Source organism: Cyanistes caeruleus, chromosome 6 (genome assembly GCF_971803275.1).
Source record: "Cyanistes caeruleus chromosome 6, bCyaCae1.hap1.1, whole genome shotgun sequence".
Lineage (NCBI taxonomy): Eukaryota > Metazoa > Chordata > Aves > Passeriformes > Paridae > Cyanistes > Cyanistes caeruleus.
This window is the reverse complement of record NC_141706.1, coordinates 56273020-56286946: the sequence shown is the minus strand read 5'-3', so window position 1 is coordinate 56286946 and position 13927 is coordinate 56273020. Positions and strand designations below refer to the sequence as shown.

The 13927-nt window shown below is 40.0% G+C and overlaps 1 protein-coding gene across 4 annotated transcripts in view; it reads left to right on the top strand.

Moving 5' to 3' along the window:
• BCL11B (BCL11 transcription factor B) overlaps nucleotides 1-13476 on the top strand; it is a 92411-nt gene extending 78935 nt beyond the window's left edge. For all 4 annotated transcript variants that reach the window (XM_086892824.1, XM_086892822.1, XM_086892823.1 and 1 more), the window contains one exon: nucleotides 10769-13476. In XM_086892824.1, coding sequence (XP_086748950.1) covers nucleotides 10769-12780 — 2012 coding nt within the window. In that variant the 3' untranslated portion in view covers nucleotides 12781-13476. The remainder of the gene's footprint in view (nucleotides 1-10768) is intronic.
• The last annotated feature ends 451 nt before the right edge of the window (nucleotides 13477-13927 follow it).

Below are 13927 nucleotides of genomic sequence, written 5' to 3'. Positions count from 1 at the left end.
TGTGAAATAATGGGGTGATTAAATAGAGCTGTATATTAAAGTACATCTGACATTAGAATTAGCATAATGTGCTCTAGCCCTAGGCTGAGTACTTTATTTGCCATCTGCGTCGGACCAAAATCCCCTGGGGAAGCGCTAAAATATTCTGAATAAACTCAGCCCGAGTTCTTATTGAGAGTAAAATACCATTTGTGGCACGTCGTATTGATTCGTCTTAATTGCGGTGCAGAAAAGAACATTCAGTTGCTGATGACTTTTGTACTCTGTGACAAGTCGGCTGGAGTTATTCTAACACTGCAGTTGGTTAACCTGAACAGACTGTCGTGCTCAGAGAAGGAGAAAACCTTTTCTTCAGTACCATGAACTATAGTATCATCTCCTGGCTTTACTCCTTTCTATCTTGATGGAGGGTCCTGTTTTTTTTTTAAAAAAAAATTATATTTTATTTATATTTATTTTATTATTATTCCCTGAAAACAGCAGCCAATGAACTGGAGGGACAATGGGGCTTCATTGAATCAGTCCAAGAAAATTCACATTCTTACCTAGTTATTTTCTGCAGTCTCCCTCCCTACACTCCCACCCCCATATCGTTTTAAAAAAAATCCAGGAACATCTGACCAGCTTTCATCTAAGGGAGTGAAAATCAGTGGAACTTGTCCTTGAGGATCCATCTCCGGAACCATTAGTTCAAGAGATTTATTATGTATATTCTGTAAAAAGCTGTGGCTTCTCCTGTGCATAAGCCCCGTCTTAGTTGGCTGTAATGGTTTGATTTTTGTCAACTCTCCGCTCAAATAGGTTGCTGAATACCTTTGAAAAAGTGCTTATAACATGCATAAAAGATAAATATTTCATCTGAAGGAAAATACTTTGATGCTCCATGCAATTCTGTAACATTCATAAGGTCCAGTTTTTACCCTATAATTGCCTATCATTATACACAATTTACATATTCAAACATTCTCTACAAACCTTAGTCTAGCATGTTTTTATTACAAATTCAGATCAAGGGAATAACCTTTAACTTCAGAGACAAATGAGACAAATTTACAAGTGCATGTCTGCTGTTTTCTTGTGTTTTATAAATCCCTGCAGACCTGAACACTTTTGCTATAACGCCACTCAGAACAATATACATATATTACTACTTGTTTGTAGTGCTTCAGTAATGAGTCCCCTTTGTATTAGATAACCTATATAATTCAGCATCTAGGCCCTCCATAACGTCAATTATCTCCTCATAGCTAAATGTACATTCCATTAAAACAAGATTTACAGCCTTTACAATACTTCTTAGGCTTGAATGTGGAGATTTTGTGGATTTAAAGAAGCAGAGATGGGAGTCAGCATTTGTTAAAGAAGCAATGAATTAAAACAAAAATGCTATTTCATTTACTAACTATGAATAGGCATCTAATACCCTTAAGAAATAGTTGTAGTAAAACATAAGTACTCCTGGGAAAAAAAAAAAAAAAGGAAAATTTGTTTCCACTCTTTGGCTTTTTTTATTGTTCCCTAATTTACTCTTTGTTTTTCCATTATATGACATGGACAATTTCCTTCATGTACCCTTCGTTTAGTTTCTATTCATATTACTGAGAATTCTTGACTGTAAGATGAGAAAATGGCACCTTAGAAAAGTCTGTGGGAAAAAAAAAATCCCAGCACTTGCCAGTTTTCAAACAAAACTGCTTACAGGAAACCGATTTAAAGGGAAGCTGCTGGCATATTTCATATGTTGTAGAAAAGACTGACATTATTTCAAATGCATTTGAATACCTTATGCAAAGAAAAGGCCTAAAAGTGTCCTTGAGCAGTACAAGGGTTTTTCATGAGTGTTGTAAATGGGATCCTATGTATTAAACCACCAGCCACGGGTAGTCCTATGGTCTTTTAATCTCACAAGTGTGTACGGTGCCCCTCTGTATCACCCTCCCCATTTCAGCTCATAGTTTTCACTATTTTATGCAGCAGGTTTGTAAAACATCCGTTCAGTCTGCTAGTTGATGTGTTAGGTTCAAAGAAACTATCTAAAAGACACAAAGCTGTTTAGATGCTAAAGGTGGAATTAGTTGAAACTGTTGTATCACAAAGGGCTAATTTAAAAGTTAACTCATTCACTATTGATCTTTTAATATTGATTTTCCTGTTTGCTCCTTACTTTTCACACTTCTCCCTTCCTCTGCTTTATAAATTGCCTTTGCATTTTAGATTTAACATCAATTAGGAGAAGGTGTTCAGAGATGACAAACATGTTTTTTATCTTCCATTTAAATAGTGCTTCTGGGTAAAAATCAGTGTGCCACAAGTTCCAACTTTTTTCCTTTTCTGCACTTAGTAAAAGCATTTCTTATACTTCTGTAGGCTGAACATTAACTTCCAGTAAGCCAGAAACTCTTTTAAGGAATGAGAAATTGGACATCCAGAAGGAAGTTGCCCAAAATGCCTATTGACGTTTTATACCTAAAAATATAATATTACCATTTTGTAACGCACTAGAAATTAAACTGAGCTGTGCATTTGGTTCATTTATGTGAATCTGGCAGTACAGATCTGAGGTATGATTAAGTCTCACAGAAAATGGGACCATTGAACACAAGCTGCTTCAGCCAAAGGTCGCCCGTGTCCATTAAGAAGCAGGAAGCATCTGTTTATGTTATGCATGGCTGTAGTCTGCCTGCAGCCTCCTCCTTTTTCGTAAGTATAAATGCCAGAGAGGACATATAATATGCTTCTGGGAAAAGTTCAGTGAAAAAAAATTAATTGCAACTTGGTATATTCATGTAAGTCTAGTTAAATTCCTTGTTAGTGACAACATGGTATAGTTTATCTGGAAAAATTTGAAATAGTCTATGTTGGTGATCATCACAGCTACTTTGAATTCATAGAAGGTAATTCAAATCAGAGTTTGGTGAGGTGTATCAGCTTGATATCGCTAAGACTTTCAAGGATTCATGCTCTTTGTTCTTGGAATTCTGAAAGGTTGACTGTTGATAGCATGACAGTCTGACTTCTCAGCTCTGTGACTGGTAATTAATCCATTTGGTTTTCCCCTCGTTTAATAAAATAGTTAATTTGACAAAGTAGATATTATTACAAGAGTGATAAGCAGATTATTTGCAGTTCTGCCTAACGGGAAAAAAACACTGCTGAAATGGCTTCAGAAAATAAAATAGTTTCCCAGAAGTGAGGCAGTACTTAATCCACCAAAACTAGAGTTTGACAGTTGGCTTTAGCACAGGAAGAATTAATAGTACATTGTTAACAGTACTGTAATATTGGTATTTTTTAATGTTTGTATCAAGCAGTACTACTGTAGATATTTCCAACAGGTAGAAAATGCTCTCAAGAATATTCACATCACTAATCAGAATCAGTGCAGGGAATAATGGGGTCTTGTGGGGTGTGTAGGTTCTCTTGGCATAAAGCTTCTTGCATAATCTCTGTTGAGAACTTCCATTCTCACTAGTCAAGGTAGAAAGAGGATGGAGAAAGCTGTAAAACGTACAGGCAGTGTGTGGGAGAAGAATATTGCATGAAGTCGTGATTTTTCTTCTGTTGAAGATGGCACTGGAGGAGATAGGCTATCAAGAGGCAAGGTAGGAAAAGAGAACAGGGCCTTGTATGGGAGGAAATAGGATTCTGTAACTGAGAAGTAACACCTCACGATTACTTCGTACTTCAGACACCCTGATTTTCTGTCCACCTCTTAAAAACATTTCATTTTTGTTTCCCTGTCACATTATTTTCTTTCGCTGACCTCATCCTGCGATTTCCCATTTCCAGATGATGACAGGCTCTATGGCCCCTCATGCTTGGGCTTTTACACCTAAACCTTCATCTGCTCTTCTTGACTGAGATGCACTTCAGGTTGGCTGAGCTTTATGGGAGACAAGGGCTGTTTATCTGAGTGTAGAATTGGAGGTGCGTGGGTTGTGAGACTGCAGGCAACTTGTTAAGTCATAAAATACCAACTTTAGCTTCCAATTGACGCTAACTTTATGAACTGTTGGTGATAGTCCCTGTGACCCTCAGCAGGATGTGCTGCAAGACTCTCTTGAGCCCTTTCTTCAGATGAGGCAGTATAGGGATGGATGAACTGTGTTAGCTCTCGGGATGGATAGAGAGGAGTTGTGCCTGTTTTTCATCCTCAGTTCTTGCTGCCATCAAAACAGAATTAATATGAAGAGAGGTGTAAAGAGATATGGGACCTTTGTGTTTGTTGTTTAAAGCTAGTGACTGGCATTGGACTGGCAGTGGTGCAGACTAGGACCCTACTTTACATTTCTGTCTTTTTTATTGAGACTGTCAGTCCTTCTGAAATGGAGGTAGCAGCACTTCCAAACAGCTCAATGAATGCAGGAAGGGAGGGTAAAACTCTCAGTATTGCGTGCTCTCAGATTTATGTTTATTCTATCTGTTTATTTCTATTATTAAACATCTATTATGTTTATTCTATTATAAGTGAATAAAAGTTCTTGCTAACTTGGAAAATTTAAAGTTATAATATGGCTTATAAAACTCCTTTAGCATAAATACCTATATTAGAGATATTTTTGCAGACCCAATCAAGCACCAAGCATGAACTGATAGGTTACATGGTGGATCCACGCTGCAGACACATGAAAAACATTTGGCCCTTGTCTGGGTGATATGTCGAACCACTTATGACAATACATTTTTTTCACCATGCAACATAAATCTTTCCAGTATTTAATGCCCTTCTCTTTAATGTCAGCTGGTCTTATAAGGAGACTTGTTAAAATTGTGTTCTCAATTATGGCATTTTAATTTAATAATAATTCAATTAAAGGTGTGTTTTTTATGGAGCATCCACACTACCTTTATTGGTATTATTAGCGTAACCATCATAATAACAAGGGGTAATTATTTAAATATTCATTAAAAATCAAGTGGTAGAGAAGAGAGAAATATCGGAGAAGAGATTGTAGGAACCTGATACATGTCTGTTCCTGAGTGCTACAATAAAAGGTGTCCTTTCTTTAAAGCTTGCAAGTTTCTACTTTTCCTGAACTTCTAAGGGTGCAATAAACCAGCATTAAAATTCGTTAACATTTTTATTGCTGCTGTTGTAACTTTGTAAAATGGAACCAGAAACATTATCTGGAAAGTACTGCTAGAAGTAAAGAGTGGCAGTGGTTATATGGACCTGACTGCAGGTCCTCTCTGCAGTCCTGGCAGGGGTTATGGGGGGGTGATTAAAATGAGGGGGAGTTCATTCCCTGTTACAGCTAATGGAATTATTCAGGCATGCTGAGGGGAGGATTCATAAGGCACTGGATGTCACTGTAGCTCAGCAGAAAATAATGTTCTTATCTCATACTGTTCAACAGTTCTTATCTCACACTGATTATTGTTTGATGGTATCCAGAATAACTGAGGATATTTTGAGGGAAATTTTTATCTCCGGGGTAAAGGAGCTCAGCATTCAGGGTATATAGAAAGTTATGTACCAACTGGGCAAGGAAGATCTGCATATCACTAAATGATACAAGTCAGACTGCAGGGGACAAATAAGTCAGGGATTCAGGCTGACTGGTGCAGCGGGGTGGATGTCTACAGACCCAGTCTCTTTCTGTCCTCTATTTTCTCACTGTCCCCTGTAAGGGAAGAATTTGGGAGACAGGGTCTGAATTCAGCTTTGTTTAGAGCTGTTAATGAAAGAGAAAAAGGCTCATTATTGCTTTGACATTTTGAATGGAACATAATCTGTCATGGACTAATCAAGGGAACACATTTTAATGTTTCTGGAAAAGACCATCTTTTGTCATAGTATGCAGAAAAGGCAAGAGTGTTCAGTAAGTTTCAGTTTATAATTACCTGCTTTGGGAGAAGACACTAGAGAGATTTTTAAACTCCTAGGTAAAATACAGCAAGATCTCATGGTTGGGAGTTGAACTCAACAATTTGAATTGGAAAAAAGACAGCTTTTATTCTCATACTGAAAGCAGTCAACATGTCCACAGACTACTCCAATACAAAGCAAATTCTCCCTCAACATTTCCAAATCAAACTGGGAGAAGGGGATGCTAAAAGACACTAAGTGGCTCAGCTGCAGATCTTTAGGTTGGATGATAACTGTGAGGTGCAGTTATCATCCAGTTAACTTGTTTCCTGTGTTTGGCATGTACATCTGGGTAGGACAATATATTAAGATCTTAAATTGCAGGAAGAAAGATTTAGATTAGGCAATTGGGAAATCTTAATGATGGTAAAGGAGAGAAGGAATGAGGTAGACTTTAAGAAGATTGCAGACTCTCCATTTGGTGGCCTTTGAAGCAGGATATTGGAGCAGCTGGCATTGATATGAATAGATTCATAGATATGGACATGTAGTGACAGGACAAAGAGGGAGCTAAAAAAGACAAGGTTTAGAACAGATATTAGGAAAAAAATTCTTTACTAAGAAGTTGGTGATGCACAGGAACAGGTTACCCAGAGAAGTTACAAATGTCCTATCCCTGGAATTGTTCAGAGCTAGGCTGGATGGAAGTTTGAGCAACCTAGTCAAAGAAAGGTGTCCCTTCCCATGACAGGAGGGCTGAAACTGGATGAACTTTGAGGTCCCTTCCAATCCAAACCATTCTATGACTCTGTTATCCTTTGGGTCAGGAATCGGATGAGGCCAAACCTTAGGGTTTATCCCAGTCCTCTCATCCCTTAATTTGATAATCCTTCTTAGTCTTTAAATGGTATTTCTGAATACCTGAAATACCATTTCAGTAGGTTCTAGTAGGATTCAGCTCTACAAACCTCTATCATTTCTGAACTGGCAGTATTTGTTTGGCTTTCCTGCAACCTGGAAGCTGTAATTGATTGCTCAGGAGTTGTGACCTGGATGTCTCATCTCTATACATACACCGTATCTACCAACTACTGTAAAAATAATTATACTTCAGCTCTCAGCCCCAAAAATTCCTGCCTGGTTACAGACTGTAGGATTGAAACCATGTGCAATTCATCGAAGAGTATTAATGAAGTCTTGGCTTGTGTTTGACTCTAAGCACATGAATAATTTCATCACTATCCAACAGAGCACTTCAGCCTATGCTTAAGTTTCACTGATGTTGATTACTCACATGCTCAAAGTCAAGCACATGCTAAAGTGATAAAGACTGCATATGGCAAAGACTACAGAGCTAGTTGTCATAAAGTGGGTATTTAGACAGACTTCAGTGCAGGTGGCAAGGGATTAAGATAGCCATATATCAAAAGTCGCCTTAGAACAAAGACTTTTATAGTGTAGGTGCATTATTAAATATAAGGATCATTCTTGAGCAATACATGACTGTTTCTGGGCATGTTTAAAATATTTAGCAAGTTTTTGAACATAAAAATGTTCAGAGTGGATCTTCAAAGACTTTTTGACATTGTTCTGTTCTTAAAAGTGAGCATCTACACAGCTCAGGGCAACTTTTAGGCAAGATAACCATGAAGTGATAATATGGTAATTAATTTTTTTTTTTCTTATTTTTTTTTTTTAACAGGGAGTCTGGGGAGAGTCTTTGAGGGATGTGAAAAAACATACATATATATATATATATATATATATATATATATATATATATGTATGTATAGGTGTACACATATGAACATTCATGAATTAGTCAGAGATTGGTAGCCAGGTAGCCTACAGTCAATTTTGCTGTTGTGTTGAGGTCTTCTGAAGTGCTAAGGAACATAAAAGCTAAACAAAACAAACAAGGGAGAGAAGACCTATGACTGCTAGTTTATAAATCTTAGATCACTAGTAGCACTAATTTTGTCTTTTTGAAAGAAAACTAAAAAGTGGGGACTTACTTTCCTCTCTTGAATTTCACAGAGGTGAAGTTTTGCAGAACAAAACCATTTTTTATTGGCTGTGAAGAGACAGCTTCACTGAAATTGGGGTACAAAGCTGCTATCCACAGCAGTAGCCCTACTAAATATCTTACTTCCATGTAACATGTAATAGCAAGCATCCAGCCAGCTGCCATTTTGAGGGTAATTTTTTTAATCAGCCATTTCAGTTTTAGGTTGGCCTTGATCCTCAGCCTGCTAAGGAATTTTTCTTCTTATGTATGTGCCTTTTCTGAAGTAAACATGTTGCTGTTGTTGTCGCCTAATACACAGCTGCTTTCTTCCTCCTGTCAGTTCTTGAGCTAAGCAAAGAGAATGCATGCACATACACAGACACTCAGTCACTTTATTTTTTTAAAGAAAAACAACCCACAACAAAAAAGAGTGCATGCTGTGACTTTAAAAATGAAAGAATTGAACAGCTGTGGGTAATAAATCGATTAATTAGAGTGGATAAAGTGAAGGTGAAGGGTGCAGAGCACTCTTTAATTTGAAGATATATGACCTTGTAAGATGCTGCACTTCATTTGCTATTAGATCACACTTCGTAAGGGGCTTTATTAAAATCTATTCTAGGGTGAGCTGAGGTAAAACATATTGTTTAAAAAAGCTTTTGACAGAGTATGTTATATACTTTAGTCTGCTTCAGTGATTTCTGTCACTTTTTATACTACACATGTTGCTGTGCAAGAAAAGTTAAAGGTCTAGACATTTTCATCATATTTCTGTAAGAAGCAGAAATTTAAATATTTCAAGTAATAATGGGAGCATTTACTGTTGCTTTGGCTTCAAAGCTGACATAAAACTTCCTAACTGCCTCAGTGCTGAGTAGATTTTTAAGGGATAATGTATCAGTTCCTTTCCATGTTTGTATGTGACTTTTATTAATGTCAATAGCAGTTACAGACACTTTTTTCCAAGCCAATGGTAGTTCTCAAACTTGTTTTTTTTTTTCCCAGTAGCAATTGTTATAAGTTAATCAGAGCAACTGTGTCTGGGCAATACAGACATAGGGTGTGAGGCCAGGGCATGGGGGCCACGTCAGCCAGGCACGAATGCCCACTGTATTGTGTGCATTTTTTACTGGCTGTGAAGAGACAGCTTCACTGAAATTGGGGTACAAAGCTGCTATCCACAGCAATAGCCCTACTAAATCAATAAGTGCATGAAGAGTTGAACCACATTTATCATCTACCTTTGTAAATAAGTCTTGATCTGATACATACTTTTTCCTCTATGCTGTTATGGATGTATATTGGTTGATAAGATTAAATAAACTGATAGGCTGATAGGTAGGCAGATAAACTTCTAGCCTCCTTGTCTAAGATCTTGTAGGTTTTGTTAGCAGCAGTCATCCTTGCGACAGCCAGAAGAAGAGGGGAAGAGGAGAATTCAATCAGCTTTTTTTGATGTGCCTCTTTTTTTTTTTTTTTTTTTTTTTTGGCCTGCTATGACTCATTCCTCTTTACAAAGTAGTTTCAATAATAAGCTTCTGTTCACTTTATAAACTCTTTCATTTTCAAATTCATGCAACAGGCTTTTGGGAATGGCAGCCCCCTGTCTAGAAAGGGTCTGTTAGTTCACCTTTGGATTTAAGCTCCTGTGGAAGAGCTGAATCAGGCATTGCTTGGGTCCTTGTTGCATCATGGGTCAGGCAGGATGCTTGGTTTAACTACTGAACTTTCAGGAAGTTCTGTGCTTTTAGGTTTAGTGGGGCCATTGCTAGACAAAATATGTGCTATCATAAACAAGCAAGCAAGGAATTAATTTTAGATTTTCCAAAATGGGCAGATTTTTTTCAGGAATCCTCCCACTCATTTAAAAACAAGCAACAAAACAAATCCTGGATCACAATTTTCAAGTTGACACATAATTATGAATTTATCAGAGTCTTGCAGAAGCATTGAAAAAAGGAGCAGGGGCAAGGAGGGAAGTGCTTTTTGCAGATACCACATAGTTTATATTATGCCCAGGACAGGAATTTTCTAGCTAGCAAAATTATGACTGTGATGCAGGCTTGTCCACACCTGTCTTTTATGTAAAGCTGAATCAAGGTTAAAGGAATGCTTTCCACCTTTATGCAGTTGTTCCAAGAAGCTAGAAAAGCAAACAGAACAATGTTTTTGGCTCTGGTGAGCATTTCAGCATTGGAGGGCAGGCTCAGGCTCAGAAATTCTTGGGACCCAGTTCAAGCACGGCCCGACATTTGTTACTGTTAATTGCAACTGTGCTGTCGGCTTTGATTACCGGATGTTTCATTTGAGTGGCTTCTTGGTGTTTTGGCAAAAAGAGCGTCGAAGTGGTTTATGCAAGGGAATGTTTTCCAAGCTCCTGTTGACTTGAATAGGACTTTTGTGGCTAAATATCTACATAGTATTTTAAAAATGGAAGTGCTGGCATGACTTAAGCATGTATAAATTAAATTCAGCAAGATCTCAAGGGACTGCTGCATGAAGTATATAAAACGAGAGAGTGAAAATGACACTGAAGGTCCTTACAGGTGCCTTGTAAAACCTATCACACTGCATTTTTTTTGTTGTTGTTTTTTTTTTTTTTTCCTGTGGTCATAAATCCCTTGAAACAAATTCCTTTTTGTGGAATAAACACATGAAAGGATTTGGATCCTTACACGTCATAAAAGAAGGTTTTATTTGCAAATTAGAGGATGTAAACGTATATAGCACAAATGCGTATGTGTGATATTTGTCATACTTGTTAAGTGAATAAGTGCAGTGAGTAAATGTGCTGTTCAACAATTTATATCAGTCAATACGTTGCAATTAAATCCTTCTTTCAGAAATGCCAAGGAGGAAATGTGTTAGCAAAATAAAGAGAATGCCAACTGTATTTAAATGTTCTCCGCTGTATTATTTTTTAATTGTTCTTTCTGCTTTTTCTTTTATAGGTAAAGATGAGCCTTCAAGCTATATTTGCACAACATGCAAGCAGCCTTTTAATAGCGCTTGGTTCTTGCTTCAGCATGCCCAGAACACACATGGATTCCGCATCTACCTGGAAACAAGCCCTTCAAACAGTTCCCTTACTCCACGCATCACCATCCCTCCTCCTCTGGGACCGGAGACTGTTGCACAGTCCCCGCTGATGAATTTTCTTGGAGACAACAACCCTTTCAACCTTTTGCGCATGACAGGACCCATCTTGCGTGAACACCCTGGCTTTGGTGAGGGTCGGCTCCCAAACACGCCTCCGCTGTTCAGCCCACCGCCTCGTCATCATCTGGATCCACATCGCCTTAGTGCCGAAGAAATGGGGTTAGTTGCCCAGCATCCCAGTGCCTTTGACAGAGTTATGCGTTTAAACCCCATGGCAATTGAGTCCCCAGCGATGGATTTCTCCAGAAGGCTTCGAGAGCTGGCAGGAAATAGTTCCACCCCTCCGCCAGTCTCACCCAGTCGCACCAACCCTATGCATCGTCTGTTGAATCCTTTCCAGCCGAGTCCTAAATCACCTTTTTTGAGCACCCCACCACTGCCCCCCATGCCCCCCAGCAGCACTACGCCTCCCCAGCCTCAGGCCAAGAGCAAGTCCTGTGAATTCTGTGGGAAAACATTCAAGTTCCAGAGTAACCTTATCGTGCACCGGCGCAGTCACACAGGAGAAAAGCCCTACAAGTGTCAGCTCTGTGACCATGCTTGCTCCCAGGCCAGCAAGCTAAAACGCCACATGAAAACGCATATGCATAAAGCTGGCTCCATGACGGGCAGGTCAGATGATGGACTGTCCACCACTAGTTCCCCTGAGCCAGGCACAAGTGAGCTCACTGGAGAGGGACTGAAATCCAGTGAGGCAGATTTCAGGAACGAGAGCGATCCTTCCCTGGGCCATGACAATGAAGAAGAGGAAGAGGAGGAGGAGGAGGAAGAGGAGCTTGAAAATGAGAGCCGGCCAGAGTCGAGCTTTAGTATGGACTCAGAACTGAGTCGTAACCGAGAAAACGGCTCCAAGTCGCTGCCAGATGAGAAATCCCTCGTTCTGGGAAAAGTCATCGAGAATGTAAGTCTAGGTGCCATTCAGCAATATAACGACATGTTAGCTGAGAAACAGAAGAGGAGTAGCTTCATGAAAAGGTCCTCTGACCAGCGAGACTTGTGTCCTCGAGACCTCTGTCAGAGAGATCCGGGCGACGAAGACTCAGTGGTAGGAGAGCTGGACCGCACTGAGGAAGGTACGGTCAATGGAAGAAACTTTGGCCCGGGTGAACCCTTCCCAAACTTGTTCCCCCGCAAGCCAACACCTATCACGAGCCCCAGTTTAAACAATTCCTCTAAAAGAATAAAGGTAGAGAAAGATTTGGACTTGCCACCAGCAACGATAATACCTTCCGAAAACGTTTACTCCCAGTGGCTGGTAGGGTATGCAGCATCGCGGCACTTCATGAAGGATCCGTTCCTCGGATTCACAGACTCCCGACAATCCCCCTTCGCGACCTCTTCCGAGCACTCATCGGAGAACGGGAGCCTGCGTTTCTCCACTCCGCCGGGGGACATGCTGGACGGGGGGCTCTCAGGGCGCAGCGGCACGGCGAGCGGAGGCAGCACCCCCCACATCAGTGGACCCGGCCCCGGGCGACCCAGTTCGAAGGAAGGACGCAGGAGCGATACATGTGAGTACTGTGGCAAGGTCTTTAAGAACTGCAGCAATTTGACGGTACACCGTCGGAGCCACACTGGAGAGCGGCCTTACAAATGCGAGCTCTGCAACTATGCATGTGCCCAGAGCAGTAAGCTGACGCGCCATATGAAAACGCATGGCCAGATAGGGAAGGAGGTCTACCGCTGCGACATTTGCCAGATGCCCTTCAGTGTTTACAGCACCCTGGAGAAACACATGAAAAAGTGGCATGGAGAACATTTGCTGACAAATGACGTCAAAATTGAGCAGGCAGAAAGAAGCTAAGGCCCCCCCCCCCCCTCCCCCCCCACCCCCACCTCCGCTAGGTTAAATTTCAGGGGTCTAGGTAACATTTTATTTGTACAGTTTAACTATTGCCAACTGAGAAAAGATGACCTAACTTGCCTCCGTAAACATAACTTAGCATAACTATGGTAAGGTGCCAGACTTTGGCACTTAAATATAACCTGTGTCTACAAAGTTCTATTAAACCCGAGGGTTGATTAAGGCAGTAAAAATTGTGGAGCCTTTTAACTGTGCAATAATTTCTGTATTTATTGGGTTTTTGTAATTTTTTGGCATGTGCAGGTACTTTTTTTTATTCTTTCTGTTTAAATTTCTTTTAAAATTTTGTTGGGTATCCCTTTTTAATTTTACCCAGTCGTAGCCTGAGATTACTTGCATTATAGGAGAGAAACATATCTTTTAAAATTATAATTTTTGGGCCGCTGCTTTGTTGAAATTTAAGCTAAGTGTGTGTAATTTCTTGTGAAGAAGCCAGCATTTGAACTGAAATATTTTTCTTTTTTTCTTTTTTCTTTTTTCTTTTTTCTTTTTTCTTTTTTCTTTTTTCTTTTTTCTTTTTTCTTTTTTCTTTTTTTTTTCTTTTTTCTTTTTTCTTTTTTCTTTTCTTTTCTTTTTTTCTTTTTCTTTTTCTTTTTCCTTCCTTCCTTCCTTCCTTCCTTCCTTCCTTCCTTCCTTCCTTCCTTCCTTCCTTCCTTCCTTCCTTCCTTCCTTCCTTCCTTCCTTCCTTCCTTCCTTCCTTCCTTCCTTCCTTCCTTCCTTCCTTCCTTCCTTCCTTCCTTCCTTCCTTCCTTCCTTCCTTCCTTCCTTCCTTCCTTCCTTCCTTCCTTCCTTCCTTCCTTCCTTCCTTCCTTCCTTCCTTCCTTCCTTCCTTCCTTCCTTCCTTCCTTCCTTCCCTCCTTCCCTCCTTCCCTCCTTCCCTCCTTCCCTCCTTCCCTCCTTCCCTCCTTCCCTCCTTCCCTCCTTCCCTCCTTCCCTCCTTCCCTCCTTCCCTCCTTCCCTCCTTCCCTCCTTCCTTCCCTCCTTCCCTCCTTCCCTCCTTCCCTCCTTCCCTCCTTCCCTCCCCCCTTCCCCCCTTCCCCCCTTCCCCCCTTCCCCCTTCCTTCCTTTTCTCTTTCCTCTTCTTGAA